At 48.4% G+C, this 20,758-nt stretch overlaps 1 protein-coding gene across 2 annotated transcripts in view; it reads right to left on the minus strand.

The window, feature by feature from the left end:
* Positions 1-462: 462 nt before the first annotated feature.
* Positions 463-20,758, minus strand: part of smpd1 (sphingomyelin phosphodiesterase 1) — a 20,951-nt gene continuing 655 nt past the window's right edge. The window contains exons 2-9 of one of the 2 annotated variants that reach the window (XM_041851505.2): positions 17,963-18,081; positions 17,499-17,700; positions 12,193-12,473; positions 11,946-12,116; positions 8,722-8,968; positions 3,243-3,319; positions 1,391-1,536; positions 463-946 (exon numbers count right to left, since the gene is read on the minus strand). In XM_041851505.2, coding sequence (XP_041707439.2) covers positions 492-946; positions 1,391-1,536; positions 3,243-3,319; positions 8,722-8,968; positions 11,946-12,116; positions 12,193-12,473; positions 17,499-17,700; positions 17,963-18,081 — 1,698 coding nt within the window. In that variant the 3' untranslated portion in view covers positions 463-491. The remainder of the gene's footprint in view (positions 947-1,390; positions 1,537-3,242; positions 3,320-8,721; positions 8,969-11,945; positions 12,117-12,192; positions 12,474-17,498; positions 17,701-17,962; positions 18,082-20,758) is intronic. The other variant, XM_041851506.2, reaches the window with a different exon arrangement.

The following is a 20,758-nucleotide window of genomic DNA, read 5'->3' on the forward strand; positions in this document are numbered from 1 at the left end:
GAGACTCAACATGACAATGTTCTGCGTTGTCTTTGAAAAGAGACTCAACATGACAATGTTCTGCGTTGTCTTTGAAAAGAGACTCAACATGACAATGTTCTGCGTTGTCTTTGAAAAGAGACTCAAAATGACAATGTTCTGCGTTGTCTTTGTAAAAAACAGGTTTTCTCCATTATTGCATCTTCGCTAGCAGCAAATGTCCTCTGACTGACAATGCAGACACTGGATTGGACAGACAGGTTGAGGCCCGGGTATGACCAGAACCAAAAGATCCAGGCCATCAACCAGTGTTCCATGACGTTCTATTTAGCCAGAATCACATTCAATGTCTTGAACAGTTGGCGACAACATGGCCGACATTCAAACTAAGTTAACCAAACTCTACACCTACACATTGCCTATCCCAGGGCCAGCACCCTGCCCTAACCCCCGTCCCCCGCCCTAACCCCCCGCCCCCTGCCCTAACCCCCCGTCCCCCGCCCTAACCCAGTTCAACACAGTGTCTTCCTAACAGCTCTAACCATATCTCTCCTGAACTGCATCAGATCACACTGCTCCAGCTCATCATATCTGCCTGAACGTAGGAAACAGAGGATGGTGGTTTTACAGGCTTCTTTACAGGGCTCTGACACGTGGCCTTTATGTCTGAGGTACCAGAACCGCTGGAACACGCGGTCGTCCTGGAGGAAGGTCCGGATCAGCCCGTCCCAGTCCGACGGGAACAGGGAGGAGACGCCGTAGGCTTCCGACGCGCGGTAGAGGAGGGTCCATTTGGGGTTGGGGTCAGGGTTGGGGTAGAGGGGGAGTTGTGAGGTGGTGGGGAGCAGGGAGGAGACTCCTTCAGGCTGTCGGTTAGCCTCTGTAAGGTTTAGGATGTACGTCTCATGGTCCAGAACGAACCGAGAACTGCCCTTGTAGTTACCGTCAACCAGGTAGACCCGGTAACCTGGCAACCAGAAACAACATTTAGAGAAGTTGTACGGAAAATGTTTGAAATGTTTCTAGTACATGACTATACAACAGTTTCATGAGGTCTTGTCCTCTGACAGAGTAGAAGAGACCATACATTCTGATTTAGGGGGGTTAGGTTAGGGCGGGGGGCGGGGGGTCTGGCAATCGGTGGGTATAGAGTCTGTCTGACATGGGTTTTGAGGTTGTACGCGCATGTCTATGTGCACGAGTGATAACTGTAAAAGTATCTGACCTGGGTTGAGGTTTGTGTGCCTGGGTTGAGGTTTGTGTGCCTGGGTTGAGGTTTGTGTGCCTGGTTTGAGGTTTGTGTGCCTGGTTTGAGGTTTGTGTGCCTGGTTTGAGGTTTGTGTGCCTGGGTTGAGGTTTGTGTGCCTGGGTTGAGGTTTGTGTGCCTGGGTTGAGGTTTGTGTGCGTGTACCTGGGTTGAGGTTGACATAGGTGGTGACGGAGGGAGCGACGAAGGCCACGCCCACAGCCCTCGTCATCGTCTCCTCGTCATAAAACATCTGGAACTCATCCATGTGGGTGTGGCCAAAGAACTGACCAGTGATTGTACCCTCATACCTGGACACGGACGGATACACATATTAAATCTCCCACAGTAGAAAAATGTTGATCCGATCCTGAACTTACATCAGTCAGAGAGAACTAGTTCGTAAACCTCTCCTCAGGGAAGACCACTATTTTGTTGTAGCTCACCTGATTAATCAACTCAAGGGCTTGATGATTAATTGACAAGTTGAACCAGGTGCGTTAGCTCTGGAATAGATCGAACACATGGAAGGGGGTCCCTGAGGAGAGGTGTGAGAACCAGTGAGAGAGAACTGAATGTCGTCTGGAGTCCACATGACGATATAAAAAAATTAACTGACTGATTGGTTCCAGTCTGGGGTTATATACACTGAACAAAAATATAAAACGCAACATGTAAAGTGTTGGTCCCATGTTTCATGAGCCGAAATAAAAATATCAAATTTTCCATCCGCACAAAAATATTATTTCTCTCAAATGGTGTGCACAAATTTGTTTACATCCCTGTTAGTGAGCATTTTTCCTTTGCCAAGATAATCCATCCACCTGACAGGTGTGGCATATCAAGAAGCTGATTAAACAGCGTGAACATTACACAGGTGCACCTTGTGCTGGGGACAATAAAAGGCCACTCTAAAATGTGCAGTTTTGTCACAACACAATGCCACAGACTTCTAAAGTTGAGGGAGCGTGCAACTGCTGACTGCAGGAATGTCCACCAGACCTGTTGCCAGAGAATGTAATGTTCATTTCTCTACCATAAGCCGCCTCCAACGTAGTTTGAGAATTTGGCAGTACGTCCAACCGGCCTCACAACCGCAGACCACGTGTAACCACGCCAGCCCAGGACCTCCACATCCAGCTTCTTCACCTGCGGGATCGTCTGAGACCAGCCACCCGGACAGCTGATGAAACTGAGGAGTATTTCTGTCTGTAATAAAGCCCTTTTGTGGGGAAACACTCATTCTGATTGGCTGGGCCTGGCTCCCCATTGGGTGGGCCTATGCCCTCCCAGGCCCACCCATAGCTGCGCCCCTGCCCAGACATGTGAAATCCATAGATTAGGGCCTAATGAATGTATTTAAATTGACTGATTTCATTATATGAACTGAGAGTAAAACCGTTGAAATTGTTGCATGTTGCGTTTATATTTGTGTTCAGTATATATTGAAGTGACAGTAGATTGTTCCAGTCTGGGATCATGTAGTGGCTACCAAGGAAAAGAGGACTGTTATATGACCACGTAGACACTAGCCCTTCCTACCGGTTGATGATGTTGTAGTAGTTATCAGTTACATGACCCGATAGTCTCCGGTTGATGATGTTGTAGTAGTTATCAGTTACATGACCACGTAGACACTAGCCCTTCCTACCGGTTGATGATGTGGTAGTAGTTATCAGTTACATGACCACGTAGACACTAGCCCTTCCTACCGGTTGATGATGTTGTAGTAGTTATCAGTTACATGACCACGTAGACACTAGCCCTTCCTACCGGTTGATGATGTTGTAGTAGTTATCAGTTACATGACCACGTAGACACTAGCCCTTCCTACCGGTTGATGATGTGGTAGTAGTTATCAGTTACATGACCACGTAGACACTAGCCCTTCCTACCGGTTGATGATGTGGTAGTAGTTATCAGTTACATGACCACGTAGACACTAGCCCTTCCTACCGGTTGATGATGTGGTAGTAGTTATCAGTTACATGACCACGTAGACACTAGCCCTTCCTACCGGTTGATGATGTGGTAGTAGTTCCAACTCCAGCTGCTCAAACAGAGACCAGGGGGGATGTGACCAATGATGTGGACCTGAGACAGACAAACAGACAGGAGGGGGAGAGGGACAGACAGGATGGGGGAGAGGGACAGACAGACAGATGGGGGAGAGGGACAGACAGACAGGAGGGGGGAGAGGGACAGACAGACAGGAGGGGGAGAGGGACAGACAGACAGGAGGGGGAGAGGGACAGACAGACAGGAGGGGGAGAGGGACAGACAGACAGGAGGGGGAGAGGGACAGACAGACAGGAGGGGGAGAGGGACAGACAGACAGGAGGGGAGGGACAGACAGACAGGGGGAGAGGGACAGACAGACAGGAGGGGGAGAGGGACAGACAGACAGGAGGGGGAGAGGGACAGACAGACAGGAGGGGGAGAGGGACAGACAGACAGGAGGGGGAGAGGGACAGACAGACAGGAGGGGGAGAGGGACAGACAGGAGGGGGAGAGGGACAGACAGACAGGAGGGGGAGAGGGACAGACACGATGGTTATATTACAGCCAGCAAAGCAAATGACTCCCCAAAATCAACGCTTTAAAAATTAATATACCAAGTCTCACAAATTCAGCCCCCCCCCCCCATCATTTTCTTCAGCATATCCCTAAACTAAACATCCTCAGACTCATATCGGACCTCCATCTTTAACATTAGCCAGAAGTTCTCTCCCTTCTCCTCGCTGGCCTGTGATATTGGAGCGGGTTAGTTACACCCCTCCTCCTCCTCCCAGTAGCCTGCAGTATATTGGCCAGCCACCTGGAGCTGGTCATCTATAACCCTCCTCCTCCTCCCAGTAGCCTGCAGTATATTGGCCAGCCACCTGGAGCTGGTCATCTATAACCCTCCTCCTCCCAGTAGCCTGCAGTATATTGGCCAGCCACCTGGAGCTGGTCATCTATAACCCTCCTCCTCCTCCCAGTAGCCTGCAGTATATTGGCCAGCCACCTGGAGCTGGTCATCTATAACCCTCCTCCTCCTCCCAGTAGCCTGCAGTATATTGGCCAGCCACCTGGAGCTGGTCATCTATAACCCTCCTCCTCCTCCCAGTAGCCTGCAGTATATTGGCCAGCCACCTGGAGCTGGTCATCTATAACCCTCCTCCTCCTCCCAGTAGCCTGCAGTATATTGGCCAGCCACTGGAGCTGGTCATCTATAACCCTCCTCCTCCCAGTAGCCTGCAGTATATTGGCCAGCCACCTGGAGCTGGTCATCTATAACCCTCCTCCTCCCAGTAGCCTGCAGTATATTGGCCAGCCACCTGGAGCTGGTCATCTATAACCCTCCTCCTCCCAGTAGCCTGCAGTATATTGGCCAGCCACCTGGAGCTGGTCATCTATAACCCTCCTCCTCCTCCCAGTAGCCTGCAGTATATTGGCCAGCCACTGGAGCTGGTCATCTATAACCCTCCTCCTCCTCCCAGTAGCCTGCAGTATATTGGCCAGCCACCTGGAGCTGGTCATCTATAACCCTCCTCCTCCCAGTAGCCTGCAGTATATTGGCCAGCCACCTGGAGCTGGTCATCTATAACCCTCCTCCTCCCAGTAGCCTGCAGTATATTGGCCAGCCACCTGGAGCTGGTCATCTATAACCCTCCTCCTCCTCCCAGTAGCCTGCAGTATATTGGCCAGCCACTGGAGCTGGTCATCTATAACCCTCCTCCTCCCAGTAGCCTGCAGTATATTGGCCAGCCACCTGGAGCTGGTCATCTATAACCCTCCTCCTCCCAGTAGCCTGCAGTATATTGGCCAGCCACCTGGAGCTGGTCATCTATAACCCTCCTCCTCCCAGTAGCCTGCAGTATATTGGCCAGCCACCTGGAGCTGGTCATCTATAACCCTCCTCCTCCTCCCAGTAGCCTGCAGTATATTGGCCAGCCACCTGGAGCTGGTCATCTATAACCCTCCTCCTCCCAGTAGCCTGCAGTATATTGGCCAGCCACTGGAGCTGGTCATCTATAACCCTCCTCCTCCCAGTAGCCTGCAGTATATTGGCCAGCCACCTGGAGCTGGTCATCTATAACCCTCCTCCTCCCAGTAGCCTGCAGTATATTGGCCAGCCACCTGGAGCTGGTCATCTATAACCCTCCTCCTCCTCCCAGTAGCCTGCAGTATATTGGCCAGCCACCTGGAGCTGGTCATCTATAACCCTCCTCCTCCTCCCAGTAGCCTGCAGTATATTGGCCAGCCACCTGGAGCTGGTCATCTATAACCCTCCTCCTCCTCCCAGTAGCCTGCAGTATATTGGCCAGCCACCTGGAGCTGGTCATCTATAACCCCTCCTCCTCCCAGTAGCCTGCAGTATATTGGCCAGCCACCTGGAGCTGGTCATCTATAACCCTCCTCCTCCCAGTAGCCTGCAGTATATTGGCCAGCCACCTGGAGCTGGTCATCTATAACCCTCCTCCTCCCAGTAGCCTGCAGTATATTGGCCAGCCACCTGGAGCTGGTCATCTATAACCCTCCTCCTCCCAGTAGCCTGCAGTATATTGGCCAGCCACCTGGAGCTGGTCATCTATAACCCTCCTCCTCCCAGTAGCCTGCAGTATATTGGCCAGCCACCTGGAGCTGGTCATCTATAACCCTCCTCCTCCTCCCAGTAGCCTGCAGTATATTGGCCAGCCACCTGGAGCTGGTCATCTATAACCTCCTCCTCCTCCCAGTAGCCTGCAGTATATTGGCCAGCCACCTGGAGCTGGTCATCTATAACCCTCCTCCTCCCAGTAGCCTGCAGTATATTGGCCAGCCACCTGGAGCTGGTCATCTATAACCTCCTCCTCCTCCCAGTAGCCTGCAGTATATTGGCCAGCCACCTGGAGCTGGTCATCTATAACCCCTCCTCCTCCCAGTAGCCTGCAGTATATTGGCCAGCCACCTGGAGCTGGTCATCTATAACCCTCCTCCTCCTCCCAGTAGCCTGCAGTATATTGGCCAGCCACCTGGAGCTGGTCATCTATAACCCTCCTCCTCCTCCCAGTAGCCTGCAGTATATTGGCCAGCCACCTGGAGCTGGTCATCTATAACCCTCCTCCTCCTCCCAGTAGCCTGCAGTATATTGGCCAGCCACCTGGAGCTGGTCATCTATAACCCTCCTCCTCCCAGTAGCCTGCAGTATATTGGCCAGCCACCTGGAGCTGGTCATCTATAACCCTCCTCCTCCTCCCAGTAGCCTGCAGTATATTGGCCAGCCACCTGGAGCTGGTCATCTATAACCCTCCTCCCTCCCAGTAGCCTGCAGTATATTGGCCAGCCACCTGGAGCTGGTCATCTATAACCCTCCTCCTCCTCCCAGTAGCCTGCAGTATATTGGCCAGCCACCTGGAGCTGGTCATCTATAACCCTCCTCCTCCTCCCAGTAGCCTGCAGTATATTGGCCAGCCACCTGGAGCTGGTCATCTATAACCCTCCTCCTCCTCCCAGTAGCCTGCAGTATATTGGCCAGCCACCTGGAGCTGGTCATCTATAACCCTCCTCCTCCTCCCAGTAGCCTGCAGTATATTGGCCAGCCACCTGGAGCTGGTCATCTATAACCCTCCTCCTCCTCCCAGTAGCCTGCAGTATATTGGCCAGCCACCTGGAGCTGGTCATCTATAACCCTCCTCCTCCCAGTAGCCTGCAGTATATTGGCCAGCCACCTGGAGCTGGTCATCTATAACCCTCCTCCTCCCAGTAGCCTGCAGTATATTGGCCAGCCACCTGGAGCTGGTCATCTATAACCCTCCTCCTCCCAGTAGCCTGCAGTATATTGGCCAGCCACCTGGAGCTGGTCATCTATAACCCTCCTCCTCCTCCCAGTAGCCTGCAGTATATTGGCCAGCCACCTGGAGCTGGTCATCTATAACCCTCCTCCTCCCAGTAGCCTGCAGTATATTGGCCAGCCACTGGAGCTGGTCATCTATAACTCCTCCTCCTCCCAGTAGCCTGCAGTATATTGGCCAGCCACCTGGAGCTGGTCATCTATAACCCTCCTCCTCCCAGTAGCCTGCAGTATATTGGCCAGCCACCTGGAGCTGGTCATCTATAACCCTCCTCCTCCTCCCAGTAGCCTGCAGTATATTGGCCAGCCACCTGGAGCTGGTCATCTATAACCCTCCTCCTCCCAGTAGCCTGCAGTATATTGGCCAGCCACCTGGAGCTGGTCATCTATAACCCTCCTCCTCCTCCCAGTAGCCTGCAGTATATTGGCCAGCCACCTGGAGCTGGTCATCTATAACCCTCCTCCTCCTCCCAGTAGCCTGCAGTATATTGGCCAGCCACCTGGAGCTGGTCATCTATAACCCTCCTCCTCCTCCCAGTAGCCTGCAGTATATTGGCCAGCCACCTGGAGCTGGTCATCTATAACTCCTCCTCCTCCCAGTAGCCTGCAGTATATTGGCCAGCCACCTGGAGCTGGTCATCTATAACCCTCCTCCTCCTCCCAGTAGCCTGCAGTATATTGGCCAGCCACCTGGAGCTGGTCATCTATAACCCTCCTCCTCCTCCCAGTAGCCTGCAGTATATTGGCCAGCCACCTGGAGCTGGTCATCTATAACCCTCCTCCTCCTCCCAGTAGCCTGCAGTATATTGGCCAGCCACCTGGAGCTGGTCATCTATAACCCTCCTCCTCCCAGTAGCCTGCAGTATATTGGCCAGCCACCTGGAGCTGGTCATCTATAACCCTCCTCCTCCTCCCAGTAGCCTGCAGTATATTGGCCAGCCACCTGGAGCTGGTCATCTATAACCCTCCTCCTCCCAGTAGCCTGCAGTATATTGGCCAGCCACCTGGAGCTGGTCATCTATAACCCTCCTCCTCCTCCCAGTAGCCTGCAGTATATTGGCCAGCCACTGGAGCTGGTCATCTATAACCCTCCTCCTCCTCCCAGTAGCCTGCAGTATATTGGCCAGCCACCTGGAGCTGGTCATCTATAACCCTCCTCCTCCTCCCAGTAGCCTGCAGTATATTGGCCAGCCACCTGGAGCTGGTCATCTATAACCCCTCCTCCTCCCAGTAGCCTGCAGTATATTGGCCAGCCACTGGAGCTGGTCATCTATAACCCTCCTCCTCCCAGTAGCCTGCAGTATATTGGCCAGCCACTGGAGCTGGTCATCTATAACCCTCCTCCTCCCAGTAGCCTGCAGTATATTGGCCAGCCACTGGAGCTGGTCATCTATAACCCTCCTCCTCCCAGTAGCCTGCAGTATATTGGCCAGCCACCTGGAGCTGGTCATCTATAACCCTCCTCCTCCTCCCAGTAGCCTGCAGTATATTGGCCAGCCACCTGGAGCTGGTCATCTATAACCCTCCTCACCCTCTCTCCCTTCTCCTCGCTGGCCTGTAGTATATTGACCAGCCACTGGAGCTGGTCATCTATAACCCTCCTCACCCTCTCTCCCTTCTCCTCGCTGGCCTGTAGTATATTGACCAGCCACTGGAGCTGGTCATCTATAACCCTCCTCACCCTCTCTCCCTTCTCCTCGCTGGCCTGTAGTATGTGGATCAGCCACTGGAGCTGGTCATCTATAACCCTCCTCACCCTCTCTCCCTTCTCCTCGCTGGCCTGTAGTATGTGGATCAGCCACTGGAGCTGGTTAGCAGGGTCAGTAGAGTTGACCATCAGCCAGTAATTTTCCCTGGCACAGAAGTTCATGTTCAGAGACACCACTCGAAGACCTGGCTGGACCTCTACCGTGTAGAACCCACCATGCCTGGAGAGAGGGGTGAGGGAGAGGGGTGAGGGAGAGAGAGAGGGGTGAGGGAGAGAGAGAGGGGTGAGGGAGAGCGAGGGAAACAAATTAGCAGAAATATAAAAGCCTCAATCACAGAGAAATGACTGGCACAATCCAATGCCACCTGGACGATGTTACTGTATAACATCTCTGAAAACCTTTGTCGTCCAAGGGGAAATCGAGGGGGACTATGGTCGCCGTCCGTTTGTTAGTAGGCATGTTAGTCACACGTGATCTCATTGACAACTTGGCTGAATAACGAGTCATTAAGATCCAGCAGAATGACCGGGGGTGGGGGGAGGGGGGGGGGGGGGGGTCGCTATAGTAACCAACTGAAATCTATTGGGACCCATCAAGTTCAATGTTTTCACTTATTAATTAATGCAACATTTTTATAAAATTGTCACGAAATTGGCCCAAGGGGGGTGTGCTGCATCATTCGTGGGGGGACGACATTGTTTACTATTGCCTTGTTTAGGGGTAAACTACTCCATTAACTAGTTCCTCAGAGTCTGTGACCAGCAACTAACCCATACCCTTTCTGGTGCCTGGCCCAACCTCCACCACCACAGGTGGGCCTACAGTGGATTCAGAAAGTATTCAGACCCCTTTACTTTTTCCACATTTTGTTAGCCTTATTCTAAAACGGATTACATTGTTTTGTTTTTTTTACCCATCAATCTACACACAATACCCCATAATGACAAAGCAAAAACATGTTTATAAAAAAACAGAAATATCACATTTTACATAAGTATTCAGACCCTTTACTCAGTACTTTGTTGAATCACCTTTGGCAGCGATTACAGCCTCGAGTCTTCTTGGGTATGACGCTACAAGCTTGGCACACCTGTATTTGGGGAGTTTCTCAGTTTCTCCCATTCTTCTCTGCAGATCCTCTCAAGCTCTGTCAGGTTGGATGGGGAGTGTCGCTGCACAGCTATTTTCAGGTCTCTCCAGAGATGTTCGATCGGGTTCAAGTCCGGGCTCTGGTTGGGCCACTCAAGGACATTCAGAGACTTGTCCCGAAGCCACTCCTGCGTTGTCTTGGCTGTGCGCTTAGGGTCGTTGTCCTTCTGGAAGGTTCTCCCATCTCCACAGATGAACTCTAGAACTCTGTCAGAGTGACCATCGGGTTCTTGGTCACCTCCCTGACCAAGGCCCTTCTCCCCCGATTGCTCAGTTTGGCTGGGCGGCCAGCTCTTGGAAGAGTCTTGGTGGTTCCAAACTTCTTCCATTTAAGAATGATGGAGGCCACTGTGTTCTTGGGGACCTTCAATGCTGCAGACATTTTTTGGTACCCTTCCCCAGATCTGTGCCTCGACACAATCCTGTCTCAGAGCTCTATGGACAATTCCTTCGACCTCATGGCTTGGTTTTTGCTCTGACATGCACTGTCAACTGTGGGACCTTATATAGACAGGTGTGTGCCTTTCCAAATCATGTCCAATCAATTGAATTTACCACAGGTGGACTCCAATCAAGTTGTAGAAACATCTCAAGGATAAATCAATGGAAACAGGATGCACCGGAGCTCAATTTCGATTCTCATAGCAAAGGGTCTGAATACTTATGTAAATAAGGTATTTGTTTTTTTATTTTGAATAAATGTGCAAAACTTTCTACAAACCTGTTTTCGCTTCGTCATTATGGGGTATTGTGTGTAGAATTTGTATTTATTTAATCCATTTTTGAATAAGGCTGTAACGTAACACAACGTGGAAAACGGGAAGGGGTCTGAATACTGTCCGAATGCACTGTATGTTTAGCTGATCCAGTCAGGGAGGGGGGAGGAGATACCTGGTCAGTTGCACAACTAAATTATATACATTCAACTAAAATGTCTTCCACAGTTAACCCAACCCCTCTAAAATCAGAGAGGTGTGGAGGGGCTGCCTTAAAACGACGTTGACGGCACTGGACCCATGTGTTGCTTGCCCAGACAGGTAGTGTTCCTCTGCTCAGGCGTTGAACTGGACCCATGTGTTGCTGGCTCAGACAGGTAGTGTTCCTCTGCCCAGGCGTTGAACTGGACCCATGTGTTGCTGGCTCAGACAGGTAGTGTTCCTCTGCCCAGGCGTTGAACTGGACCCATGTGTTGCTGGCCCAGACAGGTAGTGTTCCTCTGCCCAGGCGTTGAAATGGACCCATGTGTTGCTGGCCCAGACAGGTAGTGTTCCTCTGCCCAGGCGTTGAACTGGACCCATGTGTTGCTGGCCCAGACAGGTAGTGTTCCTCTGCCCAGGCGTTGCTGAAGCATGCCAGATCTCACAACGCCTGGATAGGTTGTTTTAACATGTCAGCTAACCACATCATGATACTGCAATCTGGTGCCCAAATGCAGTCATTGAGTCAACTCCCGAGTGGCGCAGTGGTCTAAGGCTGTGCCACTAGAGATCCTGGTTCTAATCCAGGCTCTGTCGTAGTCGGCCGCGACCGGGAGACCCATGGGGCGGTGCACAATTGGCCCAGCGTTGTCCAGGGTAGGGGAGGGAATGGCCGGCAGGGATGTAGCTCAGTTGGTAGAGCATGGCGTTTGCAACGCCAGGGTTGTGGGTTTGATTCCCACGGGGGGTATGAAAAAATAAAAATAATAATAATGTATGCACTCACTAACTGTAAGTCGCTCTGGATAAGAGCGTCTGCTAAATGACGTAAAATGTGACGTGGCACATAACCATTGGTTGATGCATGCAATGTCTGAGCAAGGGGAACACAACCGCCGCCTCAGCAGAACTACTCCCCACTACAGATGGCTACTCCCCCATCTGGGATCAGTTTCCCGCTAGATACAGATCTGGGATCAGCTTTAGTGGGGGGGAAAAGCTCAACTGACCCAGGATCAGCATCTAGGGGGAACTTACTACCCTGTAGGCCCATTCCATCCAACCCTGTAAACCCTGTAGGCCCATTTAGCTGCTGAGCTAGAAGATTATTCAGTCAATCATCATCATACCGAAGGGTCTTCAGGGCCTGTTCTGGTAACCATTGCGCCCACTCCTCGGCCATGGTGTCATAGAGCCAGCTTGATGACCGGTTGCCATGGACGAACGGCGGGGGGAAACTGTTGACAGGTGTGCTCTCATGGTTACCGATCGCCGGGTACACCTTCACGTTACCTAGGTGACTACAGAGAGAGAAGAAGAATAAGGTGGTCAGTTACCGTTCAAACTGTGTGTGAGATTGTGTATCCCCATGTGTACCTGTGTATCAGTCTGGTGATAACGGAGAGTTCAGACAGTTGTTGATTCCTGGTTTGAGACCAGATGTTATGAGCGGGTATATCTCCCGTCCAGTAGACCCAGTCCCATGGTCCGGTTCTAGCTGCGTTCTCCAACAGGTTCTCCACAGTTCTCAGGGGCAGGTCACATTTACTGTAGGAGCCCCAGAACCCAGCCCCTCTCCGACGCCAGCTGGGAGATCCAGACTCGTTACGACAACACAGCGGGTCCTTACAGTCAGCAGAGCTGCCCACCGCATACTCCTGTTCACAAATAACACCAGGATGGACATTAGATATTTTTTTATTGGTTATTTGATTAGGATCTCCATTAGCTGTTGCGAAAGCAGCAACTACTCTTCCTGGGGTTCCACACAAAGAATGACATTACAGAACATTAATGATGATTGCCACAATGCTTGAAGCGATCATCTTGCGTTAGTTGAAGCTAAACTTAATGAAATGCCTATAAAGTTATTCCCCCCTTTAGTTTTAGATGCATTTAAAGATCAGTTTATTTTTTTAAAAACATTTTAAATCACCCATTCTAATACTGTTTAACTCCTTATTTAGAATTTCAGTGAGCTCAACTGGCTTTTGGTGCTGACATGCAGAGTGTGAATCATCAGCATTCACTCATTCTAGCTTCTTGTCCAAATAAAGAGTAAGAGCCCAAGGAAGAGCCCTGAGGGACACCGCACGTCCCATTGGCCAACGTACAATCACTGGATAATAAACTGGATGATCTCCGATCAAGACTATCCTACCAACGGGACATTAAAAACTTTAATATCTTAATGTTGTTTCACCGAGTCGTGGCTGAACGACGACATGGATCTATGCGAAGGGAGATGTGTCCCGCTGCATGAGGCAAAATGGTGGTCACCAATGTTCCCTACATTTTTTCGGCATGGAGCAAATTTCAGGTCTGTTGAGCGCAAACTTGAACGTTGTGAAAGTTCTGTGCAACTGCCAGCGCGCGTTTACTACGAACACTGAGGCTGTACCCGCTTGAAGTTAGTTTTAAACAGTGGCCAAGTAGGCTACTGTGGCTATTTGATCATAATGTAGGCCTACCAGAGTGGCCTACCATCAAAAAACAATGGAGAAAATGCATCCCATAACATTTTAACATGGAAAATAGCTGTTCTATCATTCAGCCTACAGTAGCAGCCAATGTGTGGTGTTCAATGTAGACCTACATTCCATGAGACTTTTGGAAAAAAAAAAAAATGCAGGGTGTGACAACCTGTTTATCCACTTCAGACAAGGTGACTGAAAGAGTTGTTTGATGCAAGAAACTACTTCAAAATAAAAATGCATTATTCCCATAACATTATTGCGTTGAATCGATCACAAATCGTGTTAACAGGGGAGTCAAGATCACCGAGTCAAAACGAAAAACCAGAGATCTACCCAGATTATTTTTTTTTAACAGGACTTAAAAACATAAGCCTATGCAACATTAACCAATTAAAAACAGTACTGTAGCAATGAGGTTTGTGCAGTAGGCTATAGGTCCAATACATGATCACTGCATATTGGCTTTGCTTCTATTGCCCGGCCAAAGCATTGTTTCTGCCATTTAAACATTTTTATATTTAAATTAAATAATGAGCTTTATATTATACTGGGCTGATGGTGCCTCCATCTGATGGTCCGTCTCAGCGGAGGGAGAGAGCTGCAGACTGATGGGTTCGCCTCTCACCATCCCTCCTCTCTCCCTTTCCTTCGCCTCTCAGCATCCCTCCTCTCTCCCTTTCCTTCGCCTCTCACCAGCCCTCCGCTCTCCCTTTCCTCCACTGACACCGACCATAAAAAGGGACACCGTCTTCCAGCTGATGGCGAAACTCGAGTCGCACCGCATTACTTCTGCCTCATGCACAAATTCATGTTGTTTCTCCTACGACCAGAGAATGTGAAATATTCCTCGATATTAAAAAAGACCCAAGCTGCTAATAATAACACAAGCCTATAGATCCACTTTCCTACTCATTCATTACAGCTGCAGTACTTGTTGTAACGCTGAGTGGAAATAGGAAGAAAGTGCATTTTATTGCTTATAAAAGTGTTGAATACAAAGTGTTGACAGTGCTGAGTAAGAACTTAAAAGTCACTCAAAAACAGCAGCTCTTTGCTGTGTTCGTTGACGGTCTCGTCATGGTTTTAAAACGTTTTGAAATCTCACAGTATCAACTTCGCTGTAGCTTTCTTTTACGCCTGCTACGTTACTGCAGACATGGTCATCTGAGCCATCCGACTGGCCAGCGGTGGGCCTATAGTGCACTTGATTTGCCCTCTGGGAAGGCAAAGTCTGTACCTTCATGAAATGGTTCAAAACGGCAAGTTCGCCTACTTCCCGGCGCGCAATAGGATGCCCTGTCACCTTAATTTAGCCACTTACTTAGATTAACCTCTTAAATGGAAATGGAAAAATGTAGATTTCCACCTAAATAGACAAACTCAAAAGTAATGTAAAGCTATTCAGGTGTAACTACATGATTCTGACTTGGTATATTTGGAAAGACATCTGAGAGATGAGGAAATTATCATCAGAAGATAGGAGTTACATAGTTCAGAATACACAAGATCAAGCACACACACAAAATAACTTTTTTTTATTTTGAAAGTCATCTTTCATTGACAAGCTATAATAAGTGAATTATTGATGCCCAGAGCTGGAAACACATCAGATGGCTTCCACAACATGTGAACAATATCATAAAAAAAAAAAAAAAGGCATGATTAAATTTTCACTTTCACCGTAGCTTGTGCATGTTGTGATAGTCTTTGAAGCAGGCCCTCTCTGCCAGGAAACATAATGCAAACTGGCATTTCACCCATTCTTCCCCCCCCTGTGTTTTGTGCAGTTTCTTCCTTTTTGTCTTTTGGTGTGTCGGATAGTGGTAAGAAAAAGTCTTATACCACTTCCTGGTCTTGTGGATAGGTCGACACCCCCCACGCTGGCATTGTAGTCCTTCACAGAAACATTCTTCCCTTTTCACCCTCCTTGAGACATGGTCGTTATTGAATGCCTTATGCTGTGTGGTGAGCATGGTTACTTCCCTAGTGCCCTTCCATTTCACAAAAAGCAGCTGGTTCATCCTGATCCAACGTATGGTCCCCTTCTCCGTTGTCTTGGTCATGTGGTTTACCTTGGTCTTGGGGAAACCCATTCTGTTAGGACGAATGGTGCCACAAGCCCCTATTTTATTTTTCAAGAGGTCTATGAAAAGTGGATGTAGAACCATCAGACATGGTGATTGACATAGCAGTGGGGGGGGGTGAAGACCTTGACCGGCGGGGGCGCTTGCTGGGGAGGGGGGGCTCCCAAACGTCCAAATCCTGTGAATAAAATAAAGGGACATATTGTTGTAAGACACACAGAATTACAGTTGACTAAATTTACAAAACGACATTACTGTGAAGTAAAAACACCTAAACTTTCTGTACAGTGACTCACATAGGTGTGAAGCACACACACACTGCAAACAGCAACACTTTGGTGACAAAAGCAGAGGTGAGAACCACAAATAAACAATGGCCACGAGAGTTTAGTGGCCTCTCCAAAGTTACAAGGATGAAACTTAGAACAGCAAACTAATATGAAAACATAGACAATAACTACTTTGGAATTATATAACATTGAAATTACATAGGCCTACGTAAACTAAATCCAAAGCACAGAAAGCAGATAACTTATAAAAAATGAAATGCATAGTAGTAGCTATATAAAGTCATTAAAATAATTTACTTACGGATCTAAAAGTGGATCCAATCCTTCTAGAAATCAATCTTCGTCGGACGAGTCGAAATCCTCGTTGTCCAAATCGCTCCCCTGATCCGTGTCCGACCAGTATTTTATTCAAAGCTTCTATGCCGGTATACTTATTCATAGCTGCCTTTTTAGCTTCCTGTTTGATATTCTTAGTTATTACCTACCCCCCCCCCCAAATCGAAGCTTAACTTGTAAGATGTTTGCTGTTTGGTGAAAACGTTGTGTAAAATAAACATTTTGACTCTCGGGGCTTGTGATCAATAACGCTAGGTCACAGGCAGACAAATAACACCTCCTCATGATCTGTGGAGTCCCGGCGTTCGGTGTGTGTCGACGTATTCCGTGTTTTTTTTGTTTATGTTTACTTAGTTTATGCTTCACAACGCTAACCGGAACGTAGGTAGCAGCCATCTTGAAATGAGGTCATCGGCTCAGCCTGCACTTATACATTCGTATCCCCATATATGGTAGTAGGTCACACCAAAGATTTTAAGGCACAGATCAATAGCCAAGACACTCTGCTTTTGCAGATAGCGGCTACCGTTCTCATACCGGACTGAATTGAATTTTTTAAAAATCTAAATAAGGTCCCCAAATACAGGGACTTTACATTTAAGAGGTTAAACAACATTTTGTATGATCCTTTATAAATTACTTTAGGCCCAACCTTTGGCCTTGTCATTGCCACTATGTTATGGTCACTACAGCCAATGGGAATTGATATTGCTTTGGAGCAAAACTCTGGAGCATTAGTGAAGATATGATCACAGATCCAACACTATTGGTATGCACTGTAGTTGGTTGAGTGATAACCTGGGTCATGTTACAGCCATTAGTCACAGAAGCTTCCTCTTCATAGCTAGTTGCTAACCAGTCAATGTTCAGGTCACCCAGAAAATAGACCTCTGTTAACATCACACACTATCAAGCATTGCAACCATTATCCAAATACTGACTGTTAACACTTGGCCTATAGCAGCACCACTAAATAAGATGATTTAGATGAGGCAGGTGAACTTGCAACCACAACACTTAACATAAGCTTCACAGGTATATGGCTCTGAACATATACGGCATCACCTCCCCCATAGGCATTCCTGTCTTTTCTGTATATGTTATATCGTTGTATAGACATTTACATTTACATTTTAGTCATTTAGCAGACGCTCTTATCCAGAGCGACTTACAGGAGCAATTAGGGTTAAGTGCCTTGCTCAAGGGCACATCGACAGATTTTTCACCTAGTCGGCTCGGGGATTAGAACCTGCGACCTTTCGGTTACTGGCACAACGCTCTTAACCACTAAGCTACCTGCCGCCCCGTATAGCTACTGCGTTCTCAAAAGGAATGATCTAAGTGAATAGATACCCACTACTCCAGAGCACACCCAATTGAACTTGTCAACAACTTAATGATTAGCGAAATTAGGTGAGCTAGTTCAGGACTACAGCCACGGTGAAACGTCTTCCGTGAGGAGAGGCCTGAAAAACTGTCCTACCACATTGACTTACCTGATCCCAGTGTATGTCTGTGAGGAAGAGGACCCTGCTCTGTGGTGCTCCGGGCTTGGGGGGCGTGGGTGGGGTGACTGGGGGTTTTGGGATCTGGGGTAGGGTAACGTTCCAGGGGGCATAGATATCGAAGCGTCCGCATGACCTCCCCACCAGCACAGCACAGGCCTCCGACGGCCACAACAGAGACTGCTGCAAGGCCCTGAAAACAGGATGAAGGACATAACCATTACTTAAATTTACCCATCTCCATCAAAACAAAAAGGCATGTAGTCCAGGAGCAGCGAGCACGTCACCTCATTAAATAAATGCTGAGGACAGAATCTCTTCAGATGTGTATGCAGTCACTGTCCTACCATGCACTGCAGCAGACTCATGATAGATCAGGAAAAATGTTGGATTTGAAACATTTATTCATGAAAAAGAGGATGATGTCAGAGAATCAGGACCAATCCCAAGCCTACCTGATGAAGTCATCTCTGAACAGCTCCGTGATTTGTCGACAGACCCGCTCTTCAGCCAGGTGGAGACGGATACAGGCCTCTCCCACGGCCCGCGCTACACGCTCCTCATTAACATCACTCTACATGGGAGAGGAAGTAGTGAAGAGAGAGGTTAGACAGACGGATACAGGCCTCACCCACGGCCTGCTCAACATTCACATCACTGTACATGGGAGAAGAGAGAGACAACCACCAATTTCCTCAGATATGAAATTATACAAGTTGAAACTAGGGTTGCAAAAATCACAAAACCCTGATGGGAGGATTCCAGATTCCCTGCTTATTCCCTCTTGATTTGGTGAATCTTCTAACCAGGTTGACAGACTATAGAGAAAAGCGAGACATTTCATTGGCTCCTTTTTTTCCCCTGGTTCATCTACAGTCAATGAACTAAGCAAACAAGACCCAGCTGCCATCACATTGGTGTCTAAGCAGACAAGACCCAGCTGCCATCACATTGGTGTCTAAGCAGACAAGACCCAGCTGCCATCACATTGGTGTCTAAGCAGACAAGACCCAGCTGCCATCACATTGGTGTCTAAGCAGACAAGACCCAGCTGCCATCACATTGGTGTCTAAGCAGACAAGACCCAGCTGCCATCACATTGGTGTCTAAGCAGACAAGACCCAGCTGCCATCACATTGGTGTCTAAGCAGACAAGACCCAGCTGCCATCACATTGGTGTCTAAGCAGACCGGAACTGTTACAACGGTCTGAGTGGGACATCATCACTTAAATCCACCATTTTTGGTTGTGATCGTCAGATCTCAATATCATGCTTCAGCCCAATTTTTCAGTCTCACCCAAAATGCACCCGGTTAGCCTCAGTGATGTCACTCAGCACCAGGCCTAACCACAGAGCCGTCTTCCAGTCAGGCCTCTAAAATATTTGTCACTTTCAGTTTGTCTTCAGACAAGAGATTGCCTTATACCCTAGTTAACAAAAGCAAGTTGTAAAATGACAAAAAATTTAAAATAAATCAAAAATAAATAATAATGTGAATCTGGTATCTCGTCATTTCAACTACCTTTAGTTTGGCCGGTGTAGGCCGTGATTGTAAATAAGAGTGTTCTTAACTTTACTTGCCTAGTTAAATAAAGGTAAAATAAATAATACATTGAAAGAGATTAATAGGCCTGGAGCGCTTGCTACTGGGATGAAATATTATGGAACATCTATGTCTCTGTCCCAAATGGTACCCTATTCTGTATGGGTCCTGGTCAAATGTAGTGCCCTATAAAAGGAAATAGGGTTCTATTTGAGACTCAAGACAGGTTGTCTGACAACGTCACGGGAATAACGCACGCGCATTGATGTAGCCGGAAGGTGTGGGGTTATGATTTTTGAATGGTCAGATAGCTGGAAACAATTACAAGACGCTGCCATGTGGGGAATCGTACGTGGCTCGTTTGAGCTCGTTCTTGACACCATGTCTTGTTTTGACTGATTTCATGTCATTGCTAATATGGATAAAATTCTCTAGCTAGCTAAGGATTTACTTGAAAACGTCAAGCCCTCATTGTGCAAAATGTATTTATGTTTTCAATAAACATGGAGACGAAGTATAGTTTACATGTCAACAGTCTAAACCAACCCTGTCTGTTTTACCACAGTTGCACACGTATCGGTTCTGTTGCTAAACAACCAACCAGTCTATTGCGTGCCCATTGGCATTGCTAGTTTGATACAGCTACGACAACTCAAGTCACACAGATGAGCGGTGCGGTTTACTGAACCAGGTCAAGGTTAGGTGCTGCACTCACATGATCAGCTGTACCAACGCACATGATCAGCTGTACCAACGCACATGATCAGCTGTACCAACGCACATGATCAGCTGTACCAACTCACATGATCACCTGTACCAACGCACATGATCAGCTGTACCAACCACGATCCTGTCAACGCAGATCAGCTGTACCGGAAGCTGACAAGAGATCACCTGTAAACGACGATCACCTGTCGACGCGATCACCTGTACCAACGCACATGATCACCTGACCAACGCACGATACTGTACACGCCGATCACCTGCCAACGCCATGATCACCTGTACCAACGCACATGATCACCTGTACCAACGCACATGATCACCTGTACCAACTCACATGATCACCTGTACCAACTCACATGATCACCTGTACCAACTCACATGATCACCTGTACCAACTCACATGATCAGCTGTACCAACGCACATGATCACCTGTACCAACTCACATGATCACCTGTACCAACTCACATGATCAGCTGTAATTGCAAAGACCTTTGTGACTTCTGAAACATGTCGTCTCAAAAACGGAGTCATGGTTTTATGAAGACAACTTCCCTGTCAGTCTTCCCTGTTTGAACACACTACAGCCCTCAAATTCAGGTAGAACAGAAAACCAGCAGTGGTCCGGACCTCGTAGGGTAAGCTTTGAAACCCCCTGTCCAGCGTCCCTTTGATGCGGTGAATGTAATACAAATCAATTTATAACATTTCTGACATGCGTTTTTCTGGATATTTTTGTTGTTATTCTGTCTCTCACTGTTCAAATAAACATACCATTAAAATTATAGACTGATCATTTCTTTGTCAGTGGGCAAACGTACAAAATCAGCAGGGGATCAAATACTTTTTTCCCTCACTGTACATGTGCCAAGCGGTCCAGGCTTTTACGGTGTACTAACCCCCGTTAGCACAGGTTGTTAGTTGAAGAGCCCTCAGGCTGCCCTGAGAGAATAGTCTGCCAGGGCCCATTTGGCTCTGATCAA

This window comes from Coregonus clupeaformis, chromosome 27, assembly GCF_020615455.1.
Source record: "Coregonus clupeaformis isolate EN_2021a chromosome 27, ASM2061545v1, whole genome shotgun sequence".
NCBI lineage: Eukaryota > Metazoa > Chordata > Actinopteri > Salmoniformes > Salmonidae > Coregonus > Coregonus clupeaformis.